A 26,875-nucleotide genomic window follows, 5' to 3' on the forward strand; every position below is an offset into this window, starting at 1 on the left:
AATAGGTCTATTGAAGGTAATCTTAAGTCATAGTGGATGCACTTAACATTCTATGATTCATCACGCCGGATTTTCAAAATTTAATACTCCCTCCGTCCCACTAGAATTGACACTTTTGAGTTGGGCACAGAGATTAAGAATAAATGGTTAAGAGTGTAAAATAGGTAGGATCCACTTATTATATGTGTGTAGAGAATGTAGGGACCACATACAATTTTAGGAAAGTGTCCATTCTAGTGGGACAAACAAAAAAGACAAGTGTGCCAATTCTAGTGGGACGGAGGGAGTAATAAATATTAAAAACTAAATTACTTGAATTAAGGACACCAACAATATCCTTACTCGATTTTCTTAAATAATTGGATTTGTAAATAAAACCAATTTAATCAAAAATGATTTTATTTGTAAAATTGTAGATGCAAATTTCTTTCATGTTTTAAATCATATAACAAATAATTACACTTAAGATATGCAAATAATAGTAATACTATATCATTATGTAAATCACATTAAAATAATTAATCAAACTAAATATAAGTCTGATTAATACTCCCTCCGTCCCGACTTTTGGTATCCAATTGAGAACGGCACGGGTTTTAATAAAGTGATTGATGTGTTGTGAGTGGAATAAAGGTCCTACATTTTATGTGAGAGTTAAAATAATTAAAGTGGAGTAAGGGTCCCACCTACTTTTACCAAAAATAGAAATGGATACTAAAATGTGGGACGGCCAAAAAAGAAAAGTTTGATACTAAAAGCTGGGACGGAGGGAGTAAAATTTAGTTTAGTCGAATTATATAAAATATGTACAGCCTAATACTAACTAAATACAAGGCCACCCCTTTTCTAAAAACGCAGCCCAAAAGGAACAAATAAAGCCCAACTTTAAAATCAGCCCACACATCAATTAAATGCAGCCCAATTAAAATAAGAACAAAAGGCCCATTTTTATTAAAGAGGTGGCCCAAATATGAGCCCAACAGTTCAGCTCTCCGCCTCCCTTTCTCAAATCACACGCACGCACACTCTCAAAATCACACACGACCCACACTCAGAACACACACGACACAGAATTCATAAGAATTGCAGCGGAAGAATTGCTAAATTTCGAATTTAGGGGAAAATTAGGGCTTCGTGAAATTTAGGGTTTAATTCTAAAATCTGGAAAAATTCGAATTTAGAATGAAAAAAAAGTGCAATTTCCTACATGGCCGCCACGTCAATTATTAAAAAATTTCAGCGTGTATGTGGCGTTTCCAACATCCACATCATTTTCATGTTTGTTTGAGTGATTGGATGGCCGTGGGAAATTTCAGAAAAAAGAGAAAGGTTATGTATTATTAGGCAGATTTTAAAGGTGATGTGCAATTTCAGAAAATAATTTTAATTAATTAGTAAATAATTTAGTTATTGAATTAATTAATCAAAAATAAAAGAAAAAATCACGCCTACTTTTGCCTAGGGTCAAAGTCGGCTACTACTCTCTTTTTTTACTTTGGGGGAGGGGGAGCGGTGGGGTTTGAACCCGACTACTACTCTTTTTTTTTGGGTTAAGTATCAAATACGCCCCTAACATAGAGGCCCTTATCACGTCTAGCACCCTATGGTCGAGGTCGGTTCAACTAAACCCCCGAAGTCTTTAAATTCATGCAATTAGCCCATCCGACTTAACAGCCGTTTAACACCGTTAGGGAAGAGGGTTTAATTGCACCAAATTAAGAACTTCGGGGGTTTAGTTGAACCCAAGTCGAGTATAAGGTGCTATACGTGATACAAGTATCTTCCCTTCGACAGCGGCGGCACCAGCGTCCCTGTCCACGTGTCGCACCACAGCATCGTCATCCGGTTGATGATGTATATTTTCCGGCCAATTGAGACCAATCAAAAATGCGAGAAGAGAGAGAGCAGGGACGCTGTGGAAAAGGGTATGGTGACGGAGGTGGAGGAGGTGGAAGGCGGGGGAGTTGAGGAGGTAGGCCCAGCGGCAACTGACGAAAGGGAGAGAATGGAGGGTGGAGTGAGGACTCTAGAGAGGCATTTTAGGACAAGGTCATCGGGGAAGCTCGAAATGGTGGTGTCGGCGCTGCCGATAGTGGTGGTGGAGAGGGCAGAGGGGTGGTGTGGGGCTGCTGGGGGTTGGGGATGCAGGATTTCATCAGCTATGAGAAGTGTCGAGAGGTGCACGAGTCAGAGCTCGATGCTGCTGACATCGATGTTGCGGCTGCGGCGACGGTGGAGACGTGTTTCCAGCGAGCTTGGCAAAGAAGAAGGCGTGGGTCCAACCACCAACGAAATAAAAAAATTAAAATAGTTAATGGTATTAAACGGTCGTTAAGTCGGACGGGCTAATTGCACGAAATTAAGGACTTCGGGTAAGGACCTCTATGTTAGAGGCGTATTTGATATTTAATCCTTTTTTTTTTTTACTTTGGGGGAAGGGGAGCGGTGGAGTTTGAATCCTGGACCTCACTGTTTGTCGACAGGAGTTCGCACCTTGGTGTCCTCTTGGAGATAGTCGGCTACTACTCTTATAAAAATAAGAATTGATTTCTTTTGTAAGAATGGTGAAGTCACGTAAATATAAGAGACAGAATACTTAGGGCATGATTGGTATGCACGAATGGAATGGTGATTCCTGCGTCCATTCCCAATCCTATGGCTGGTACGGTTCTATTAAATAATTTAATATTATTAATATCATAAATAATAATAATTGCAAAAATAATAAAATAATTTTAATAATAATATGATATAATAAATTTAATAATAAATGAATAATAAATAATAATAGGAAAAATAATTAAATAATTGTAATAATAATAATACATAAATAATATCAATAGTAATAATAATAAATAATTTAATATAATTAATAATAATAATTCTAAAAATAATAAAACAATTTTAATAATAATATAATATAATATAATAATAATAATAATAAATAAATAAATAATATTAATAGCAAAACAATAAATAAAATTAGTAAAAATAATAAATAAATAATATTAATAGTAAAACAATAAATAATAATAATAATAATAATAATAATAATAATAATAATAATAATAATAATAATAATGTAACAAATAATAATAATAATAACAATGATGATGATGATAATAATTTATTTTTATTATTATGTTAATTTTATTTCATTCCTATCCATTCATTTCTTGAAAATACCAATCATGAGAATCTTATATTTCATTCCATTCCAATCTTTATTGTCATTTCATTCCAAAATCCATTCCATTCTCTTCTAATTCCATTCCTGCATATCAGTAATCACCTTAGGTCTCTATAAAATTCAATAGAAGATTTTCAAGTTTTCGAAAATTAAATTGTGCACCGAAAATTATTCTTGCATTGATGAATAGTGAACCGTCAATTGTGACCCAAAATTAGGTGTTTTCCGGGCCGTGAGCAACAAAAATGACAGCGTATTTCCAAATGAACGGAAACTCAAATTTCAAAGCAAAATAATTCGAATTTTCACGGGGACCAAGTGAGCCCACTGGGTCCCTATGCTGATCATCTGGCCTCCAAATCAGTAATGGTGATTGTTTCATTCTCTGACTCAATACATGAGGGCGATGTACAACTCCCCACCAGGCTGCTACTTCTTTCGATAAAAAACCCAGGCTCTTTTGGTTCCGCCAAAACTGCTCCATCACTTCCTAACATTGAAACCACAGCTGACATGTTTGGCCTATCTTCTGCAAATTTCTGAACGCATAATAACCCAACTTGCATGCATCTCTTCACTTGGGACTCCGTATATGTATCATATAAACATTCATCCATCAACTCTAGAATATTGTTTTCTTTCCACAGCAACCATGCCTGCCACAATGTCAATAATAACCAGCTAAGTTTTTTTATAGATGAAAATGGCATCAAAGTATTAATTTGCATACATGGCCCAAGAGGTTAAGATAGTGATCCGTGTGTCCATATCCTCTGTTCTTTTTCCCGCTAATTATCTCCAGCAAAACCACTCCAAGGCTAAAGATGTCAGATTTCACCGAGAATTTCCCATCAATTGCATATTCCGGAGCCATGTATCCACTGCATAAATGTACTCATCTTAATGCCACCATACAAAATCAATGAAGGAATTTGATGACATATAGAATACTTACTATGTCCCAATAACTCTTTTTGTTCTGGCAAGAGATTGATCCTCTTCAAAAATTCTTGCTAGGCCGAAATCTGAAATTTTTGGAGTTAAATGTCCGTCTAGTAAAATATTGCTCGTTTTGAGATCCCTATGAATAATCTTTAATCTGGAATCATGATGGAGATATAGCAATCCCCTTGCAATTCCCATGATAATGTCATAACGATTCGGCCATGTCAATAGTGTTTTCTCACTGTGATCTGCAAATGATTGAACGTCATGTTAAATTTTATTGAGATTTCACAGGATAAAAGTATGGGATTCCACAGCAAATTAAAAGGATGAAGAAGGATAAATCAGAGCACTGTACCAAAAACAAAAAGATCTAGACTTTTGTTCTGTAAATATTCATAGATTAGCATCCTCTCCTCTTCTTCAATGCAACATCCCAAAAGTCTAACGAGGTTTCGATGTTGAAGTTTTGCAATCACCATAACTTCATTTCTAAACTCTTCAAGACCCTGTCGTGAAGATTTTGATAATCTTTTGACAGCGATTTCTTCTCCCGATGGCATGTTCCCCTGCTTATACAAGTTAGAATACAAGTAAGGATTGCAAAGTACTGTTTTTGTCAAACTTTAGGACTCTTATTAGTACATTACCTTGTAAACAGGTCCGAAACCTCCAACTCCAATCATATTTTCTGTTGAGAAATTATTTGTTGCTTGCACAATAGTTGCCATTTTGATCACAGGTAATTCTAAATCCTCATCATTCCTTTTTGCGGCTAAAGCACATGAGAATAAATTCTTCAGTATTAGCTTTGATTATGCTTTAGATATTAATGAACTACACTTTTTAGAATTGTTACAGAAGTTCAATTGTTACCTGGCCTCTTTCGTCCTGCCATTAAAACACATGCATTGATTAAGGCTGAGATGAGAATACCAGAAGCAATTGATATCAGTATCAACTTGATAGGCCATTCCTTCTCCTTATCCTCCTTCTTCTCCTTCTCCTTCTCCTCTAAACCGGAGTTAAAATCTACAGGCAAAATTAACAGTAACAGATACCAGATAAGCACAGAGTATGTCATGTGGCTTTCTTTCCTCTTACTCAGACCTCTAAATTCTTTGCCATAAGTTCACTTCCTCTTGTTCTAATTAGCAGCTTTTATGTTTATTCAGTGATTTTGCTAAAACAATTATGATTCACAATATGCAAAAGTAAATGTATGCAAGTGGTAGTTATGAAACGATTTACCTAGTTCAGAAAGTGGCACACGGATATACATGTTCTGCTTACTATCTGCTGCAGAAAGTTCTTTGATATCAATGAGATCACCAAACCACATCAAGCAGCCACTGCCTCCATTTGTAATGAATGGATTAGCATATGCAGTGCAACTACAGTTTTTAAAGCACTCGGCTTTGCACTCACCAAGGCTCATCGTCGTACTTAACCAAAACCTCAACATATCAGGATACTTCACCCCTCTAACCTCTAGAAATCCATCTCCACCATCGCAATTCAGCGGTTCTGTTCTAGTGCATCCACCCGACCAATCTTGAAGGTCCCAATACCTTTGGAACTTAGGGGCATATCCCTTTAAACACTGGCATCTAACTGGGCTGTCAGTTCTAGATCTGCAGATACAGTTAGGACCACAACTAGCGTATTCATCGCACGTTTCTTGAGGAAACGTGAGGGCAAGATTCCACTTATCTTTTCTGGCATTCATGGTAAGGCGCAGGAGAGCACCAGATGTATCTAAAGTAGTTCTTACCAGAACTGAGCTCTGGTAGGGCTCTCCTATGGATATCAACCTCTCTTGTTTGAATACCAACTCTGGTTTGTAAAAGGCATTGGGAAAGCGTGGACCACCGCCAAAACATCTCCCATTCCACTGTCCAATTCTGTATCTTTTGCTTTCCCCTCTTAGAGTCACCACCTCAGCCAAGCCTCGGTTTTGGATCTTGTGAACAAAATCACCAGGAGATGGATCTTCCGGATTTCTCCATGACGTCAGATACCTTTCCACACCAGTATCATTGCCGTCCGTCATTATCATGCCGGGCAACATTGTGTCAGTTGGATAATCAAAACTCTGCCACAGGTAGCCTTCCCTCGTGTTATCTACGACAACCAAGTTTCCAGAATCCAGCAGCTGTACAACTGGATTTCTTGCTACCTCTGACGAACTAGCCGACCAGATAACGCTCTCGTCACTGCTTATAACAAGACTTCCATTTTTGGAAATCATGGAAACTGCTGCTTGTGAGGCGGTGATGGGATGGTTTCTGTTTGCAACCCAGACTACTACTTCTGGTGTGCTCTTGTACCATATGCCCAGGAAACTATTTGAAGATCTTCCCGGCGAGAAAAAACCCATTTCAAAAACTTGGTCTTGAGAAACCAGAGTCTGCCCAAGAACAAGTGTTTGATTTGGGAAAAGTATGTGATCGTTAACTGCTCCAACTGTTAAACTTTGAAAAGCGATGGAGTGAAGCAGTGAGCAGAGGATTGTAGTGATTCTAGTGAAAGTGAACTGCGCCATGTTCGTACCTAATTTACAGCTCAGAAGTATTTCTGCTGATCACTCTTGATTGTAGAACCACACCGGGGAAAAGGAAAACGAAATGAAATGGAAAAGCTAAGTGGAATGAGATTCAAAGGTTAGAAGTTTCCACGTTGCCGATGATCAAAGAAAAGGTTGATGACAATTTTGTCATCATATAGTATTATTTTATGATGACCTTCTCACTATTACTATGTAAATCTCTACTAATATAAAAAGTATCTTGACCACAAAATATAAAATATTATATATTTATAAAAATATATTAATTCATTATATATTACACTAAATCTATTTGAAATATATTTATAGGTATTTGATAAAACTTATAAATAAATAACTCTATCCAATAAAATATAGGCTTAACGTGCAAATGCACTCTTAATGTAGACACCCCTAGAGCGTATACCCCCTACTCGATATTGAATCAAATAAGCCCCCGATGTCCCAAAATTAGGGCAATTAAACCCTCCCCGCACATGCCGTTTCTCGGCTGCAACTTCGAGGATGACGAGCTCGTCGAGGCCAAGAAATAGTCGGAGAATAAGATGAAGAAGTGCCTCACGTGATCGGACCTCATCTGGCTCGGCTTCAGCTCCGTCGTCGGCTCCGGCATCTTCAGTATCACCGGCTTGGAGACACGCGGCCATGCCGGCCCCACCATCGTCCTCGCCTACGCCGTCTCCGGTTTGTCCGCTCTTCTCTCCGTCTTCTGTTACACTGAATTCGCTGTTGAGAACCCCGTCGCCGGTGGATCTTTCTCTTTCCTCCGCATCGAATTGGGGGATTCCATTGCTTTCATCGCCGCCGAGAACATCTTGCTGGAGGGGGCTCGTCACTGCTGCGGAATTATGTCGCTCCTAGTCGTCTTATCTCGCTAGCCTATTTAGCAGCAATCCCGATTTTCTGAGATTTAGGATCAATTCCTCGGCTAAAGTGTTCAATGTGTTGGATCCTCTCGCTGTATTGATTTTGTTGGTTGTGAACGGAACCGTGATGACGGGAACGAAGCATTCATCGGTGCATAAAACTTTCATGGCGGCGATTAAGACTTTTTCTTTTGGTGGGACCCACATTCGAAATAAAAAAAAATTAAATAACTAACGGCCGAGAAACGACGTCTACGGGCAGGTTTTAATTGTCCCGATTTTTGGACATTGGGAGCTTATTTGATCCAATGTCGAGTATGTGGGGTTATATGCTCTAGGGGTGTCTACATTAAGGGTGCATTTGTATCTTAACCATAAAATATATTTAGAAGATTATATATATTAGGGTTAAGGTGCAGATAGGCCCCTCAAGTGGAGGGCCTTAGAGCGTTTCAGTCCCCTTACTAACTGTGTGTGCAGATTAAAAATGGTGCAGATCGCCCCCTCTGACTTAACACCGTTATGGGCCGTTAGTAAGAGGGGGCGATCTGCACCGTTTTTTTGGAGTTCAGGGGCTAATCTGCACATTTTCCCTTTTTGGAGTTCAGGGGCTAATCTGCACACCGTTCATTAAAAAAAATCATATCTCATCTTCTTCGACCAACTTTTCCGGTGTCAATCGCCGTCAGATGAGGAAAATCACGAAATCAAGTTCCCAAGCCCCAAATCGGGAATTCCAAATCGGCGTCATTGCTTCCGAAAATCACATAATCGAAATGGAAACTCGAATTCTCCCTCGAACGTCACCGCCCCCCAACGAATCGAACTTCGCCTTGCCGTAGGCGGTGATCGTGACCCCAATCGAGATCGAGATCATGTTGGCCATGGTCTCTGATTTGGAGGCGTCCTTCTTCAACAACACGCCGATAGTGTAGATGGCGACGGGCATCGTCGGCCTTTATCACCGGATTTCGCCGGATTTGAGAGAAAGAGGCGACTCCTTATCGAGAAAAGCTAGGCGACTCCTCATCGAGAAAAGCCAGGCGGCGGGTTCACCGGATATTGCGGCGGCGATTTCCGACGGAATGGGAGAATTTGGGCTCGTCCTTGACACTAAGCGTGTGCAGTCGAGCGAGCTCCGAGGTTTAGGGCCCAAGAGAGAAAGAAAGGGGCGGCGCCCTCCGCCGGCCTCGCCGGAGCTTGAATCAGCGACAACGACGATCAAATTTTGAGCGAGAGAGATGAATTAATTAAAAAGTTAAAAGGTGCAGATTAGCCCCTGAACTCCGAAAAAATGGTGCAGATCGCCCCCTTGACTAACGGTCCATAACGGTGTTAAGTCAGAGGGGCCGATCTGCACCGTTTTTTTGAGTTCGGGGGCCAATTTGCACACACAGTTAGTAAGGGGACTGAAACGCTCTAAGGGCCTCCACTTGAGGGGTCTATCTGCACCTTAACCCTATATATTAATTCATTATATATACATTCATCTTCTATATTCCTATATATTTAAAAGAATTTGTAAAATTCTACATGAATATATCAATTATTAAATTCTACCGATGCATTAAAAACTATATTTATGGTTTCGTTTCACTTTTCTACTAAAATAAAAAAGAATTAGATCGCATAAATACTTTTTTTCTAGCATCATCACGTTAGAAATTAATTAATATATATTGTTAATACAATATTTTTATTTATTTTTAATTACAAGAGGTATCTATATACTCCCTACGTCCCAATAATATTGACATGTTTCTATTTTGGGATATAATTAGTCTCTAATTAAAATCCACTAAACATATGGGTCACCACCTTTATTCCATTGATTTAACTCTCCTTAATACTCGTACCCAAAAGAAATAGACCAAGATTAATGGGATGGAGAGAGTATTATATAATCAAATAAGCCACTACATTGCACACAGGCGGGATCATTACACCATACAAAGGTGGGAAAACTACACCGCATGCAAGCAGGATTAAACTCAAGACCTCTCACAAGAGACTGGAGAGAGTCTTTGAATGCCTTAACTTTGTCATTTTAGATCCCAAAAATATTTTATCAATATATTAATTCATTAAATATACATTATAAATTGTGGGAATTATCACATATAGCCATCTTTCATAAAAATATAAGTTTTATAGCCATAGTTTATAATAGATAAATTATATAGCCATTTTAGACTTAAAAGACTATAACACCCTTTGACTTTTTTGTACTCGATGCACCATCGAGTATACCATTGAGTACTCGAAGTACTCGATGGTGTACACGATAGTGCCATCGAGTACATAATCGAGTAATGAAAAATTAATGAAGATTTTCTATAACACCATCGAGTAATCGAAGTACTCGATGGTGTACACGATGGCACCACCGTGTACACCATCCAATACTTCGAGTATTCGATGGTGCCATCGACTACACCATCGAGTACAAAAAAGTCAAAGGTGTACATCATCGAGTACTTCGAGTACTCGATGGTGCCATCGAGTACAAAAAAGTCAAAGGGTATTATAGTCTTTTAAACTTAAAATGGCTATATAAGTTATCTATTATAAACTAGGGCTATAAAACTTATGTTTTTATGAAAGATGGGTATAATAAGATTTCCCTAAAAAAATTTATATTAATTTATCTACCATCACTACATTAATTAAAAAATTATCTTTTGTTTTATATTAACCATGAAAAAAATAATTTTTTAATTTTCTAAAACTATATTAATGAAAAATCTATCTTTTGTTTTATATTTTTGGTTTTACTATATATTGTGATATTTATTACAACTATTTAACTCTAACAATATATTAATATGAAGTTCATGGATAGTTTGTATGCATTCAAAATTAGGGTAAAATGATATATACCCATTAAAAAGAGAAAATATAAAAATGATCACCTTTTACATATTATACTCATTACTTTTTACGTTTATGTTGAGTATTAATGCATTTTTCATAAATGATAAATTGAAGGAACCATATTTTGACATATGATTCACGTGCCCGTGATCCATTTCGGATATCAAACGAATACATACAAAAACCATGTGCCTATAGCAAGAGGATAGAATCTTACTTGCAAATTCGGCAATGATCGACTCCAGTGTTGATTTTCCAACTTGTTCCCACGGAAAGACTTGACGTTGGATGGCAACGATCTTCAAGTCCTCTCCTTTTCCTAGGGAAACGCGCAGCCTCTCTTTCTGTGCTCTTACAGATTTCTCTCTATTTTATCTCACGTAATGTCACAAGTAATTAGAATTAGGGCTGTACCTATTATTTATACTGGGTATTAAAACCCTAAATAATAAGTCCATCATCTAATTAAACTAAAACAAAGCCCAAAGGCTTAAGTGAGAAATAGATGGACGGACGCCCCATATGGAGTGAAGCCTTTATTGGGCCAAGCGGGGATCTACTAGCTTGAATAAAGTTTTGCCTCCCAGTGCTCGATTTTTCTATTCAGCCCAGAATAAAATCGAGACACAAGTATTAATTTATTCCACTAGAAAATTAATACTGAATTACCTCTTTATTCTTTAGGTGAGTCGGGGCTAGTATTAGACTTAATTAATCCCCGTGTTTAAGATATCCAATATCCATTAATTAATTAATTCCTCTGACGATCAATTAATTAATTAATTAGTCATTTAATTATAAACGACATCTCGAGTGCTACCACTTAAACTTATTATCGTATCGGAACTAATTCCACCTGCAAGGTTTAATACAATAAACTTATTAAGTTACTCGAGAGGATATTATCATCCTGTTATTAGCAGGACACGGTTCCTTATTGCAATATAATCACATGTCAAATAATAATTGCTATCACCCAAAGTATCGAGTATATTGAGCTTCAAGAGAACTCTCACCCATTATAAATCAAAGCAATAGTCAATCCATTATTCACACCGATTAATCCAACTAAGGTTAAGACTATTTAAGTCGCCGAGATCTTGATTCTTAATTAGTCAGAATATAAGAATTCATCTCACTGTGATTCTGTTCAATACACGAAGGTACTAGCATAAATAAATAGCCAAGACAAACTATTTATCAATTTATGCTACAATCTAAACCAGCAACTCGTCCATAGTTGTCTCGATTGTGAACTCAATTTATATCTCAACTTTTTTCAATTATATGATCTTCTGTGATCTACAACACACCAGATAATCTATAGTATGAGATAAATTGGACTATAATAGGATTATGCAATAACAATATTTCAGATAGAAGAATCACAGTGAACAAAGGAATCAATGTATACAAGCATAAAGTCTTGCTTTCAGTATACAACCCTTCATAAATTACCGATGTTCAATTAGTAGTGGTCAAGTATGTCGACCACTAGTGCATTTTTTTGCATAAATTTGACTAGTGAAGCTCGATTGTTCAACTCGCAACGATCGAGCATTAGTGGTAATGCTCAATTCATATTAACCGAGCATATCGAGTGAAATTTACTATTTGAGTAATATAGAATAACGAAAAATAAAGTTTTAAACCAATTAAATGAAGACAACTTTGTCCTTTCATACTAAAAATTAATTATTTTTATAATAAATATTTTTCATTTTTTTATTTTGAAAATGGGCCAAAACTATGATTAGGTCTTATAGTTATGACTTTTAGTTATAGAAACAAAGAATTCTTGCATTTTTTTTTTCAGTCGTACTAAGACAGCAACCATTATTGATCCAAATTATTTTTGTTTTCTCGGCTCCTACAATGAAGTTACATTAACTTGACACGCACAAAAAATATTATTAACTCCTCAATAATATAATCTTTTTGGCGGCATAGGCAAAAATGCTCTATTCTTTATGTTGTATATTAAAAATGCCCTATTTTTATAAATTTAAGCATTTTATGCCCTAATTATGTTAAGTACCTATTTTACCATTTGATGTTGATGAGCTTGCTTGATTTTCTGTGAAAGTCTTACACATTTGACCGATTAGACAATTATCAGTCATAAAAATCAACGATTTGATAGCTATCAGTCAAGAGTACATATGACCGGTGGGTGGCTAGATCATGTCATGTGTCCGCCCGAGCGGACACATGATTTCACCGGGCGAACACATGATTTTATCACCCAAATCATGTGTCCGGCCGATGAAATTATGTGTCCGCCCGAATGGACACATGATCTAGACATCCACTGGTCATATGTACTCTTGACTGATAGCTGTCAAATCGTTGACTTCTATAAGTGATAGCTGTCAAATCGGTCAACAAATCAGTCAAATGTGTATTTAAAGAATAAGGCATAAAATGCTTATGTTTATAAAAGAGGGCATTTTTCACATATAACTTAAGGAACACGACATTTTAAATTTTCACTCTTTTTATATTTAATTTTATAAGGCGTTAAATTCAAATTGTCATCGTATGGGCCAATGAATAGCTCCCGCTGTCTGGAGGTGAGCATTCGGTTATACAGTCATCGAACCGAATTGAATAGCAAAAATCAAATTAAAATCGAATTATATAATTAATATTCAAATTCGAATCGAACATGTGATGCAGATCAAATTGCACTCGAGACATGGAGCAGCTTAACATGCTTTATTTTTTAAGCCTAAAATGACTATACAACTTATGTAATACAAACTAGGGCTATATAAACTTACATTTTTATGAAAAATGGCTATATGTAATAATTCCCACTTATTTATCTTTAATTATGAGAGAACTATAAGTATTATATTCCTATGTGTTTTACGAGAGTTGAATAGTTTTATACATAAAACCCTTCAGAATCCTTATCCATGCAATTCTCCGGCATCATCTATTGATCAACAGATTACTCGCTTGTTTGATTGCTTGAATTTGTTTGAGGGTGCGTGTGCATGAACATGCCTAAAATCGAATAAAATTGAACCGAAATATTTCGGTTCGATTACAATTAAAACCAAATAATCGAAATAAATACACAATATATTTTCTAAAGTTTAAATAACTAATTAACATTCAATAATCAATATACAAGATTAGAAATCCATAAAAAATAAATAATCCGAATTTTCAAAACATCTTGACCAAAGATTAAGAGTATAAATTAAGAGTAATTATTGAGAAGTTACTTTATTTTTTTTAAGTTGACCGAGATCAGAGTATAAATTAAGAGTAATTATTGACTATTTTATTGAATACTAATAATAGTCATTTTAATTTTTAAAAACTATATATAAATTATTAAATTAATTATTATTTCGGTTCGATTTTCGGTTAACTAAATATTTTTTCTTAAAATCATAACTGAAACGAAAACCAAATTAACCGAATCGAATTAGTATTTCAGTTAGATTCGGTTCGGCTTTTCGGTTTTAACCGAATTTTGCTCACTCCTACCACCGCCTGGCCTTTTGTCTCCATATCAATAGGGTAGATATTGGGTGTTGAATAACTCGATAACTGAATCGAATTGCTTGATTTTAGTTATCCGATAATAGATTTTTTTCGATTATCGATTCAATTTTAGTTATTAATTGTTTAAAAATTTTGGATACCGGTTAACCCAATAATTGATTCAGATTAACCAAATAACCGTTTTTTTAATAAATTTATAATTTAATAAATATATATATATGTATATGTATATATAATTATAATTTTTATTTTATCTTTATGATTCCAACCGTAATTCCTAACCCACCCGCACTCACGCTATTCATCCTATGCCTACCCATCTCTCATTCTCTCTATTATTCTGAATTTGAAAAAATTGTCGTTCGCCGCCCACGCTGTCCGTTGGTGCTGCCACCCTCCAGTCGGCAGCGCGCATCGTCAACCGTCCTCCGCCCACCACAGCAACTAGTCTAGCCTCACCGCCAGTCCTTTCATCCAGCGCACTATGACCTCCAACCTCACTACCAGTCATCGTTGTCACGATGAGAATCTATTTTTCTGAAAGCAACACATTGAGAATATAGGGACAGAAAATAAAGGGGATGACAATGATGTGATTGACACTTTTGACATTTTGTAGTGGTGGTTGAATAACATTGATTGTGGCTTCTAATTTAGCAAAGCACTTTTCGTTGTTCATAGTTGTTTGAGCTTGCTCTCGCTAGATGACAGCCATGAAGGAGTGTATACTGGAAGCAAGTCTTTATTGTTTGTATACAATATCAAAAGATTTTCACTACTTTTCTCCTATCTAAAATAATTATATAATTGCATATAATATTGTTCTATTGTCTCAACGTTATAGATTGTATGGTATGTTGTAGATCACAGAAGACCATATAATCTGTGTCTCATAAGATATAACAAAATTTCACAGCTAAACTAATGTGAACAAGTTACTGTTTAAGTTGTATAAATAGCTAAATAACTAGTACTTGTCTTGGTTATTTGTTTATAATAGTATGTTGATAACGTATTGAAAGCATCACAGAGAGGATCCTACCAACTGCATTACCTAACTCAGGTACGATCTCAATGGACTTTACATGCAACACCCAAATCGACCCGTAGAATTTATACTTGTCTTTAGGGTTACAATTATACGTATACTTACATAAATCTTATATGTATAAGCTCCCCACGAAAATCGATAAAATGCATTAGGATCATGTACCAACAGTCAGTCACGCTCTTATTTTAGAACAACAATATGCATATAGTAACCCACCATATAGCTTATACTACAATGAAAAGAACATGTATTCTACAAAACGGGTACTCCCTCCGTCCCAATATTGTTGGCCACATTTCCTTTTTGGTTTGTCCCACTATTGTTGGCCACTTTCTAAAAATGGCAAAGTTTACTTTAATTAAGTCAACAATTGTTGGCCACTTTCTAAAAAGACCAAAGTTACTCACTAATTTTGGTGGGCCACACTCAATTAAAGCATAACACTCAATTTCTTAATCTCCGTGCCAAAAAGAATGTGGCCAACAATAGCGGGACAGATGGAGTATATAGTTATACTATGATATAAAATCATTTACCACGATATATATGCAATTATTTCTCAAAAAATGACAACATTCTACAAAAAAATAATCCAACAAAAGTATAAAAAATATTACTGCCTTCATCCCAATAGTAATGTCCCACTTTCATTTTTGAGATGTCCCAATACAAATGTCTCATTCCCATTTTGACAATATATTATCTCTTTATATCTAATATTTAAATAATTTTCACCAACCTACTTTATTTATTTTTTACATATTTCTTAATTTTCGTGTCGAATAGCTATGTGACACTACTATTGGGACGGAAGGAGTATACCAAGAATAACCCAACATAAAATTAATAAAAAAAAGCTTTTTAAAAAGCTTTTTTTGTAAATTTAATCTGGAGCGCATTTTAGTAAGCACGATAGCATTAAGGTAATGCACAATATCATAAAAAGCAAGTTTAATCCCGCATTGAGAGAGAGAGAGAGAGAGAATTATGAATCTTGGTACAGAATAAATTCAGTCAAACACTTTTGTCAAATTTTGTTTCAGCACGTTGTACCAAATATAGTTTTAAAAATATAACTAGCGTCAAACCCGTCGAAATTCGACGGGAATTATTTTATGTCATATGTGATAAACTTAAATTAATATTATATAATAAAATAAAATACAAATATAAATCTTTTTTAAATATGAAAATTGATTAAAAATTTATAAAAAATAAGAATGAATGAAAATTGAAGAAAATTAAAATAGAGTGATTATACGGCGCCACGTAGGATATGATTTATTTTGCTATAATAATATAAAAATTGATTAGAATTATATAAATAAATAAGAATGAATGAGAATTGAGGAAAAATTAGAATGGAGTGATTATACGATGCCACGTATAATAAGATTTATTTTGCTATAATACATGTAGGATTTATAATTAAATGGATATGTTGGATTTATCTAATAGTTTTATACAATTATTTAATAGTACAGACTTTATCTAATAATTTTATACGATTATTTAATAGTATAGAATTTATCTATAAATTTATATAATTATTTAATAGTTTTTAAATGTAAAAATTGATTAGAAATGTATAAATAAATAAGAATGAATGAGAATTGAGGAAAATTAGAATGAAGTGATTATACGATGTCACATAGGATAAGATTTATTTTGCTATAATGTAAAAATTGATTAAAAATATATAAATAAATAAGAATGAATGAGAATTGAGGAAAATTAGAATGGAGTGATTATACGATGCCACGTACGATAAGATTTATTTTGCTATAATACATGTAGGATGCGTAAAAGTATAGATGAATTTAGAAATGAGTATATTTGGTAGACAACTTTAGAAAGTTGTGTAGTTTTACATGTATAATCATATTTTTTAATAGGGTAAATATCATATTAAATCCTGAACTATATTCGTTTTATAAAAAATATCCTTATAGTCTAAAACTCCAAATTATTAAGTTCGTTCCAAAAATATCTCGTGTCCATTTTTCGATGACAAGAAATGTGATGTGGCTCGCCGGATAAAACAATATAATTTATATTTTATTTTTGTAAATGACTGTTGCATACCATGTCATTGAAAAAATTAAAATTCACGCTGAAATTTGAACTAAATCGTGATTGAATAAAAAAATGCAAGAAGATTAGCCCCAAAAATACAGATCAAATCACGAGGTCTCCCTCCTCCAGATGCTCTCTCAATCGCTCTATGTCATTCGCCTTCTCCGCGTCGAGCACGTCGACAACAAGAAGGGCAAACCACTCCTCTATGTGTTCAAGTAAGGGGATACTTAAGATCGCTGATCTCGGCCACTAGAGGGCCTTTACCGTCCCTCTTAAAATGTAACGACCCGACTTTTTATTAAGGATTATATACTTTTAATTACTGATTTAAGGATTTATTATGGTAATTAGAGTTCAGCATCCATTAATAAAATACGAACTTATATGAATTTGATAATTTATATATGTGATGATTTATTTTTTTTATTTTCAATAGATGATGCACTCAAAATATATTTTGAGTCCATTAATTTATTGTGGAGAATTTAACACTGAAGTGTTAAATATGAATCTTTTATCGATTTTTACTTAAGCCCATGAGTAATTTAATTTATGTTAGAAGCAAGCTCAAATGGATTTTATGCTTCAATAAGAATTAGGCTTATATGTCTTAATGTATTTAAATGAGTTTGGAACCATATAATTAATATATTAATCTCTTAGATTTTTTTTTAATGATTAAAGTTGAATAATCCTAAGCATGCTGAATCCTAGCATGCTGAAGAAATTCTTACTACGCATGCTGAAGGAAATTCTTCAGTCTTACATGCCAGCTGAAGAATTCATACCTGTAAGTTGAAAAAAATTCCACAATCCTCATCCATCCAAACCACCCCATTTTTTTCTTTAAAACCACAGCCACTTTCACCATTCTCACACCACCATTTTCAACTACTGCAGCCCAATTTCACAGCAAATTTTAAGGTAATGCAACAAAGAAATTTCTGCATCTTTCCATTCTCTTCCCAAATTGATTCCTAATTTTTGTGATATACAATATCTGCAGAGACTATTATCCACCTACTCAAGGTATCATCACCCTCAGAGAACCACCAATTCATACCAATTCATACGGCTGTTCTGATATTTCACAACATGATTACATATGCACATATGAACTGAAATTTACAGACTAGTTCAGTTTCAAGAAAAGAATTTCAGATTTTCAATAAGCATTTACAGTATTTGATTTCTGCTCAAAATCCTATGCTATTTTGTGAACTAAATTGTGGCTTGAACCTACTGTGTGTGTGAGTCGAAATCAGAGGGAGGCGGCAGCCGCGGTGGCTCGTCGCCGGCGACGGAGCGGCGGCGGTGAACCTGCCGTTGTCTCCGATCTGCCAAGAAAGGGAAAGAGGAGTTTCAGTTTTTAATTTAAAATGAAATGAGAATAGGGAGATCCGGGGCTTACCTTTGTGAGACGGTGCTCGGCTCCTCACAGCGACTCACGGCGACGGCGACTCCAGGAGAGGCGGCTGCCGGATTCTTGCTGCCAACGGCAGCGGCTGACGGCGGCGCTCCTCCAGCGAGCTGCTGGCCGTCGATCGCAGGCCAGCCAGCGGCGACTCCGGGCGAGCAGCAGCAGCTCCAGGCGGCGACAGCTCGACTCCCGGCGAAGCAGCAGCAGCTCCAGCGGCTTCCAGTCGACGGTGCTCGCCGAGATCCAGTTGCAGCGGCGGCGGATCTGCCATGGAGGAGAGGCGGAGGCGACGGAGCGGCGGCGTGGTTGCGCTGCTGTGCCTTTCCAGCGGCCGAGATTGAGAGAGAGAGATAGAGGAGAAGAGGGGGGGAAGAGTTCAGGGAGAGAGGAGGAGAGGCCGCGCCGCTCGCCGGCGGCGACGGCGCCGTTGAACGGCAGCGGCGGCGGCAGATCGAAGAGAGAGAGCAGAGAGAGTAAAGAGAGAGAGCAGAGAGAGTAGGGAGAGAGAGAGCCGAGAGATAGAGTTAGAGAGAGATAAGCTTGTGTGTGTGTTGGGAGGTGTTTGTGTGTGTATATTTAGGTTAGAAAAGGGAGCCGGGTTTGGGCCGGGTTTCAGCCGGGTTTGGGCCGGGTTTGAGCCGGGTTTGGGCCGAAAATATTGGGCTCCCTCTTGGGCCGATTTAATTAAACTCTTGGGCCGATTTAATTAAACTCTTGGGCCGATTTAATTAAATTGTTTGGGCCTTATTCAAAGAAAAACATGATAGACTTAATTTATCTAATTAATTTGGGCTTATATCTATTTAAATTATTTGAGCTCTTAATTATTAATTTAAATTGAGATTGATTAATTTAATTATATATTGACCTTTAAATTAATTATTTAAATGGAGTTCTTTATTTCAAGTATTTATAAATGGATTATAAAATGAAATATTTCGAGTTAAACTCTCATTTAAATTAATTCTTTTCAAATGACTTATTAATATGGATTATTTGAAAATGATTAAACGATTTTAAAAAAAATAAGAAAGCATGATCTATGATGATATAATTTATCTATGTAATATTATAGGATTTGTTTTTAAATGACGGAATATTTGACTTGATGGCATAAATAGAACGAGTTATGATTAATGCGCATGTTGATGTTCGAATAAATAGTTTCGAACCTAAATGATAGTTATGTGATAATGTTTTGAGTTAAAGGTTTTGACGAGATAAGATTAATTCTTTCCAGTCCACATTAATTATTACTTGGACTCCTATTATTTATTAATAATGTGTCTCGAATTTATATTACTTGGGCTCCTACGATTTAATTGATTAAGTCCAATGAAATTTATTTATTTAACCCAATAAGAATTATTATTTTAGGCTTCTTTATTAATCCTAATTATTTTAATTAGTGATTAATATTAAAATTTACTAATTTTTAAAGGGTGATGATGGGCTCACTTATTGGGCTTCATGATTTTATTATCTTGGGCCTCATTTGTTGGGCTCTAGAAATTAATTGATGTTGGGCTTAATATTATTAATGCATTGGGCTTCGAATTTATTCTTTTGGGCTCAAATTAAATTCCTTTTGGGCCTTGATTATTTTATTTTAATTGGGCCTTCATAATTATTCTATTATATTTAATTAGAGAAGATTTTAAGACTTACTAATTATTAATTAGTAAGTGAATTAGATTATTTTAAGATGAGTAGATTATTAAAGATTAATAATCCGACCTCATAAGACGAGCCTTAATTTCTTAAATAGGATTAGCATCTCATAATTTAATTAAAGGAATATGAGTCATGCATAATCTTTTCACGCATCCTCATTTATTGAGATTTTTCGAGAATTAGAATCTTATTTTATTTTCTCGAATTAAAGGTCAAGCACCAGAGTTAGAGCTAAACCGTGAGTCTGCTATTCAGGTAGGCTTTCTACGTATAAACTAAAATTATATATTAGAATTGTTAAGACTTTATGCTTATGAATTTAAATGATATTGTCAATGCCTAAATGCTTTATGTTTTATTATTAATTGCCTATCTGATGTTAATCGAATTCGGATTCTGGATGGGACCGCAAATCCCTTCGGAATTAGTGTACACCTTGTGATCGTGAGTCATCTAGCGGGTTGGCCGATCATAGTGTCCGTAGAGGGAGGCCTCCCTCTCGGCACGAGTTACTGATATGGTGATTAATGATATAAAATACCTGCGCGGGTTATTGATGAAAGAAATGATATTATGTTTGGTAAATACGAGTCTTTAAAGGAAAACCCTCGTATTTTACTACTGTTGAAAGGCTTGACAATAAAATATTATGCATGTATGTAAATTTCGGCAAGTGTCCACTAAGTACTTTTGTACTTAGCCCTGCATGTATTTTTAAATGTGCAGGTTGAGCGGTGATCGAGGATGTAGTGTGCAAGCGGAGCTTCTGTCAATCTAGGACGAGTACCTCAGAGTAGAGTATATGTCTTCATACATATATTCAAATTATTATTCCGCTGCAAACACTGATTTTACTAAGACATTATGTTATCTGTCAAAACAATATGTACTATTTAATAATGTACTCAAACTCGTTGAGTACCCCTTTGAATAATATTATGTACGGTCCCCTTGTGGCCTTCATTGATTTCTAGATATTTCGATTGATTTCTTTATACAAGTCAAGTCATCAAGAAACCGAATATGCCCCTTTCTAAATCCCGCTCCTAAATTCCCTCCCTTAGTCGCGGTTTTCCCGAATTTGCTATCCTTAGCAAGTGCGGTCGTGACAGAATGGTATCAGAGCATTTCTTTTGCTCTGAGTACTACTCATTCCTTCTAAGTTGAGTCTAGATTAAGTAAGTTAATACACTTTTGAACTAGTTGACAAAAGCTTGGCACTACATCTCGTCACGCTCAAAGGAGGTTATGGTAAGTACTTTCAAGTTTTAATTAAGTTAATTTCTTGAAATGTATGAAGCATGAATAAGTATGACTATTGTATGAATCACAAGAACTTAGAACTGTTAAGTTATATATGCTCACTCTCACGACGGAACATAGAAGAGAACTTAGGGAGATGCCTTATTTCTTTTTCTTCATGTTACGATGACATCGACAATGACGGTCGAAATAGAGAAAGAAGAATCACACGAAGGGTCGCATGATGAAACCACGAGCATGAAGATTGAACAGCGTAACGAACGCCAATAGTACGTTGATGACATGGGCATAGCTTAAATATTCGAGTGTTTTTCTAGGATGAGATCTCGAATTAGCTTGGCCTTTTGAACTTATTTTGTTGAAACTTTTAGTGCTCGTTGCTAGATTTAAGAAAATATCATCATCACATAACAAGCCCTAAGTTCGGGAAACAACGACACTAGAACTATATGATAGTCGAATTGGTAATCTGTGATTAAGTATTAAGAACCTGTATGGCTTGTGTAAATGCTAGATTTAGATGATGAGGTGTTTTTGCACGTTATGGTTATTGAACCAAACTTGTTTTCCGATTTTAGATATTTAGAACCTTATCGCCTTAAGTTACTTGTCGTGTGCTACTTTTGACGATAGAACTTCCTTTGTTAGATGGCGAGGACTGTTTTCACCCGACGACGACCACTGCCCCCATGGGCTAGTCCAGAGGAGGTCGAGCGGTCCTACCGCACCTATGCTCCATGTCACGGGGATAACCTCGGACAGTTCCTCGCAGGTTTTCACAGACACTGGGTCGAGGCGAGTGCACATGGAGTATCAGGGTATGACGGTATCCAGAGGTTGATCTTACTGTTACCTTCCGAGTGGCAGGGATGGGCTAGACAGATTTCTGCCCACTACATCTTTCGCCGAGAAGATTACCACGACCTCATGGGAGACTTCCCTAGCTTTATTGCAGAGCTTCAGATCTGTTTCACTTTGTGGGGCCGTGCTCCTCTAGGGCCCTACATCCTTCCGGGAGACTACGTACAAGTGGGGACGCCTATGCCAGCGGAGACACCCGCTACTGCCCCTGAGTCTCCGATGGTCTTGCCACGAGATTCTACACCACGTGCCTCAGTTCTAGGGCGCCGTGGTAGGCACGATGACGAGGCAGGCCCTTCTCGTCCTCGGGCTCGCAGGGATTTCCCATCGCCTCCTGACTCAGCGAGCCAAGCTACTACTCCTCCACCACCACTGATACCTACGATAGACGCAAGGTTTGAGGCTGCCATGGCAGATGTCGACAGGGTCATGGCCAACATGAGGGAGTTTCTAGATAGGGGCAAATACCCTATGCAGGAGGATGACGATACAGCGCAGTATGGTACGATAAGGATTACTCGTCCTGAACCCGTGCCAACTCCAGCTCCGATCAAGCCTCGTGCCACGGCCAGGATCAGCACCAGAGACGATCCGATCCGTGAGATTGTGGACGATATCTTCCGCTCAGCCCAGATCATGCAGGAGACAGGCGAGGGCCAGGGAGAGACTCCGTTGCCCAGCTGGGAGCCGGGCGAGGATGAGGAGGAGGACCCCGAGGAGGATGAGGAGGAGGACCCCGAGGAGGATCCAGAAGAGGACCCCCTGGCGTCACCGAGGAACAGTCGTACCGCGACTCAGAGTTCATAGATTTGATAGTTTTAGCTTGTGAATGTACTCCGGAAACAATAATTCGTTCCAATGACTATGATTTTATTTATGTTGTTTCTAGCTAGCATTAGTACGGAAATGTTGGTCTCTAGGACGTTCCGTGAATAAAAACCCTTTTGTGATTGCTTAACTAGTAAGCCAATACATCATAGGGAGTACTAGATAGACTTTACTTACATTTTGGGTTGACGATGTAAAAGCCCTCGATGAGGCAATATTCCATATATATATATGACCCTAGCATGGGCTTTCTACGACGATCTCGTGTATGTTTTATGTTTCTCTACGGGTTTTATTCTTCACGAGTCAGTTAAGAATGTAGTAACTTTGAATAATGTGACTTGTGTATGCAACGGTTCCTGTTAATATATTAGTTTTGGAGTTATGATAAGTTAAATTTAACAAACAGTTCTTTATTAATTGCCTTAGAGATTCCTGTATAGAATGTATTAAAAAGGGTGTTTGTAATTTGCAGAATGCCGCCTAAACGAGGTCGCCCCCCTAGGAGAAACGTTAACAATGATGGAAATCGCGATGAAATACCTGAAGGGCGACGAAACGACAGGGAACCTACCCCACCCCCTCCACCCCCTGCTAGAAGGACTGAAGAACTGTTTCTTCGACAGAATCCGCCCACATTTACTGGGACAGGCGACCCAGCCGAGGCCGAAGCTTGGATACGCGCCTTGGAGCGTATCTTCACTTTCCTACACTGCACGGAAGAGGAGCGACTCTCGTGTATGTCTTTCCAACTAGCCGGATCGGCTGACTTTTGGTGGGAAGCCCGCCGAAAGACTCTGACTCCCGAACAATGGGCAGCATACACTTGGGAAGACTTTAAGACGGGATTATATGATAAGTATATTCCCAAAAGCTACAGAAAGAAGAAGGAGGCTGAGTTCTATAGCCTGAAACAAGGGAAGAAGACGGTGACAGAGTATGACAGAGAGTTCTGCGATCTATCGCGTTATGCTCCGCAACAGGTGGATACTGATGAGAAAATGGCGGAGAAATTTTGTGCCGGTCTGAGGCACGAGATTCGGATGACTCTAGCTAGTCATGGTGGACTCTCATACACTGAGTCTTTGAACAGGGCACTGGACATCGAAGCTGCGATGCCAGTAGAAAGGTTGGCTCCATCACAGACCCCAGCGCCAGCCAACCCACCTGCACGCCCTCAGAACTTTAAAGGGAAGCGCAACTGGAACGACCATAGAGGAAATGAAAACCAGACTAACAAGAGGCCATGGCAAGGAAATGCGCCGTTTGGACAATATCAGCAACAAGGACAAGGGAAGCAACAGGGTCCTGCCCCAGCTGGAGGCAGCCAAAGACAAAATGAAGTTCCCCTTTGTCCAAAATGCCACAAACCACATCGTGGTGTCTGTAAGGCTGGAACTGACAGTTGCTACACGTGTGGCCAGAAGGGCCACTACTCCTCACAATGCCCCAACAAACAGCAGGGCGCGGCAATCAGGGCCACTTATGCCCAGCCCCTGCAAGCAGTTCAAGGGCAACACCAGCCCCGCCAACAACAGCCATACCAGCAGCAATACCAACACAAGCACCAACAGCGCCAACAGCAACAGAGGCGGCAGCAACCATTGCCGCAGCAGGCGAGAGACTTTGCTCTCACCCAAAACCAGCCCGAGAAAAACCAAGGAAACCTGGCAGGTATGGGCAAGCTTAAAGGTTTTTCCATAATGATTCTGTTCGATACTGGTGCCTCGCATTCTTTTATATCTGCCCCTTGCATAGATACCTTAGAAATCGAATCAGAACGAGCTAAGTGTGCCTTAAGAATCACTACACCCTCAGGAGGAAGATCTACCACCACACATGTTTGCTCGAACGTAGAATTTGAAATAGGAGAACTTAAGATGGTAGCGAACAATCTTAATATTCTGCTCATGTGGGACGTAGATATGATCTTAGGAATGGACTGGCTAGCTGAGAATCACGCCACCATCCTTTGTAGTGAACGAAAAATTTCTATTCGACCACCTGGAAAGGAACCGACGGAATTTCACGGCATAGGTATGAAGAAAAGAGTACCAGTGATATCCGCATTACAAGCCAGAAAAGAAATGATGAAGGAAGGAAGCACAGCTTATCTCGTCTACCTAAACGGGGAAGCTAGTGAAGACAAGAAGGTGGAAGATGTGGCAATAGTACGAGACTTTCCAGAAGTTTTTCCTGAAATATTGCCAGGACTACCTCCAGACAGGCAACTAGATTTCACCATTGATCTAGAACCTGGATCTGCCCCAGTATCAAAGGCACCGTACAGGATGGCCCCAAAGGAACTACAAGAATTGAAGGTGCAACTACAGGAACTCTTGGACTTGGGTTTCATCAGGCCCAGTGTCTCGCCTTGGGGAGCGCCTGTACTCTTTGTCAAAAAGAAAGATGGAACCATGAGAATGTGCATTGATTATCGAGAGTTGAACAAACTGACGCTTAAAAACAAATACCCTCTTCCAAGGATAGATGATTTGTTCGATCAGCTCAAAGGAGCCAGTGTATTCTCAAAAATAGATTTAAGGTCTGGTTATCATCAACTGAAGATCAGACCAGATGATATATCTAAGACCGCTTTCCGCACAAGATATGGTCACTATGAATTCGTTGTCATGCCATTTGGTCTAACCAATGCACCGGCAGTATTCATGGACCTCATGAATCGAGTTTTCCATCCATACTTAGACAAATTTGTCTTAGTGTTTATAGATGATATCCTCATCTATTCTAAGAATGACCAAGAGCATGAAAATCATTTAAGAATCATCCTGGAGACATTAAAGACGGAGAAGTTGTTCGCCAAATTCAGCAAGTGCGAATTTTGGTTGAAAGAAGTAATGTTTCTAGGGCACATCGTATCAGCAGATGGAATCAAGGTGGACCCCGCCAAGGTGCAAGCAGTGCGCGAGTGGAAATCACCAACCACACCTAATGAAATCCGAAGTTTCTTAGGTTTGGCAGGATACTACCGGAGATTCATCGAAGGATTCTCTAAAATAGCGAGACCAATGACGCAATTACTTCGCAAAGGAATCAAGTATAAGTGGAACGAAGAGTGTGAAGCCAGCTTCCAAGAACTGAAGAAGAAATTGACAACTGCACCAGTGCTAGCAGTTCCAGCAGCCGATAAAGAATACGTGATCTTCACGGACGCATCCAAAAATGGGCTAGGTTGTGTGTTGATGCAAGAAGGAAAGGTCATTGCCTACGCCTCGCGACAACTAAGGCCACATGAATTGAACTACCCCACTCATGATCTGGAACTGGCAGCAATTGTGCATGCTTTGAAAATTTGGAGACACCATCTATACGGAGTTAGATGTGAAATCTTCACTGATCACAAAAGCCTTAAGTATTTTTTTGAGCAGAAAGACTTGAATATGAGACAGAGGAGATGGCTCGAACTCGTAAAGGATTACGACTGCGGTATCAACTACCACCCGGGAAAAGCTAATGTAGTAGCTGATGCTTTAAGTCGTAAAACTCAATCCGAGTTAGGACTTCTTCTCACTCAAGAGGACACGCTTGTAAGGGATTTTGACAAATTGAAGATAGAAGTGGTTCAGCCACCGGCAACGACAAGAGCAATTATTGCAACTCTAGTAGCCGTCCCAGACCTCAGAGAAAGGATCGTCAGTGCCCAGAGAGCGGATGAGAGCTTGGAAAAAGTTCGTCTCAAGATCCGAACAGGCACGCCAGGAGGCTACCAAGA

At 37.9% G+C, this 26,875-nt stretch overlaps 1 protein-coding gene and 1 long non-coding RNA gene across 2 annotated transcripts; both read right to left on the reverse strand.

Annotated features, from left to right (window-relative positions):
* Positions 1-3,344: 3,344 nt before the first annotated feature.
* On the reverse strand, positions 3,345-7,026 carry LOC131007656 (G-type lectin S-receptor-like serine/threonine-protein kinase At4g27290). Its single transcript, XM_057934579.1, has 7 exons — positions 5,387-7,026; positions 5,012-5,167; positions 4,786-4,910; positions 4,494-4,704; positions 4,146-4,383; positions 3,921-4,071; positions 3,345-3,846 (listed from the first exon to the last, which is right to left on the reverse strand). Exons 1-7 carry the CDS (start codon positions 6,678-6,680, stop codon positions 3,535-3,537), a joined length of 2,487 nt encoding a protein of 828 aa, XP_057790562.1. The 5' UTR covers positions 6,681-7,026; the 3' UTR covers positions 3,345-3,534.
* An 11,239-nt stretch (positions 7,027-18,265) lies between these two features.
* Positions 18,266-19,338, reverse strand: LOC131007738 (uncharacterized). Its single transcript, XR_009096245.1, has 2 exons — positions 18,508-19,338; positions 18,266-18,433 (listed from the first exon to the last, which is right to left on the reverse strand). It is a non-coding gene; the product is annotated as an uncharacterized LOC131007738 (long non-coding RNA).
* Positions 19,339-26,875: the final 7,537 nt, after the last annotated feature.

This window comes from Salvia miltiorrhiza, chromosome 2 (genome assembly GCF_028751815.1).
Source record: "Salvia miltiorrhiza cultivar Shanhuang (shh) chromosome 2, IMPLAD_Smil_shh, whole genome shotgun sequence".
In the NCBI taxonomy this organism is placed as follows: domain Eukaryota; kingdom Viridiplantae; phylum Streptophyta; class Magnoliopsida; order Lamiales; family Lamiaceae; genus Salvia; species Salvia miltiorrhiza.

Coding starts and splice junctions, on each gene's coding strand:
- LOC131007656 (XM_057934579.1), bottom strand. CDS start 6,680: ATGGCGCAGTTCACTTTCACTAGAATCACTACAATCCTCTGCTCACTG. Junction 4,705..4,785: donor GTTTCGGACCTGTTTACAAG/GTAATGTACTAA, acceptor TTGTATAAGCAG/GGGAACATGCCATCGGGAGA. Junction 4,384..4,493: donor TCTAGATCTTTTTGTTTTTG/GTACAGTGCTCT, acceptor AATCATTTGCAG/ATCACAGTGAGAAAACACTA.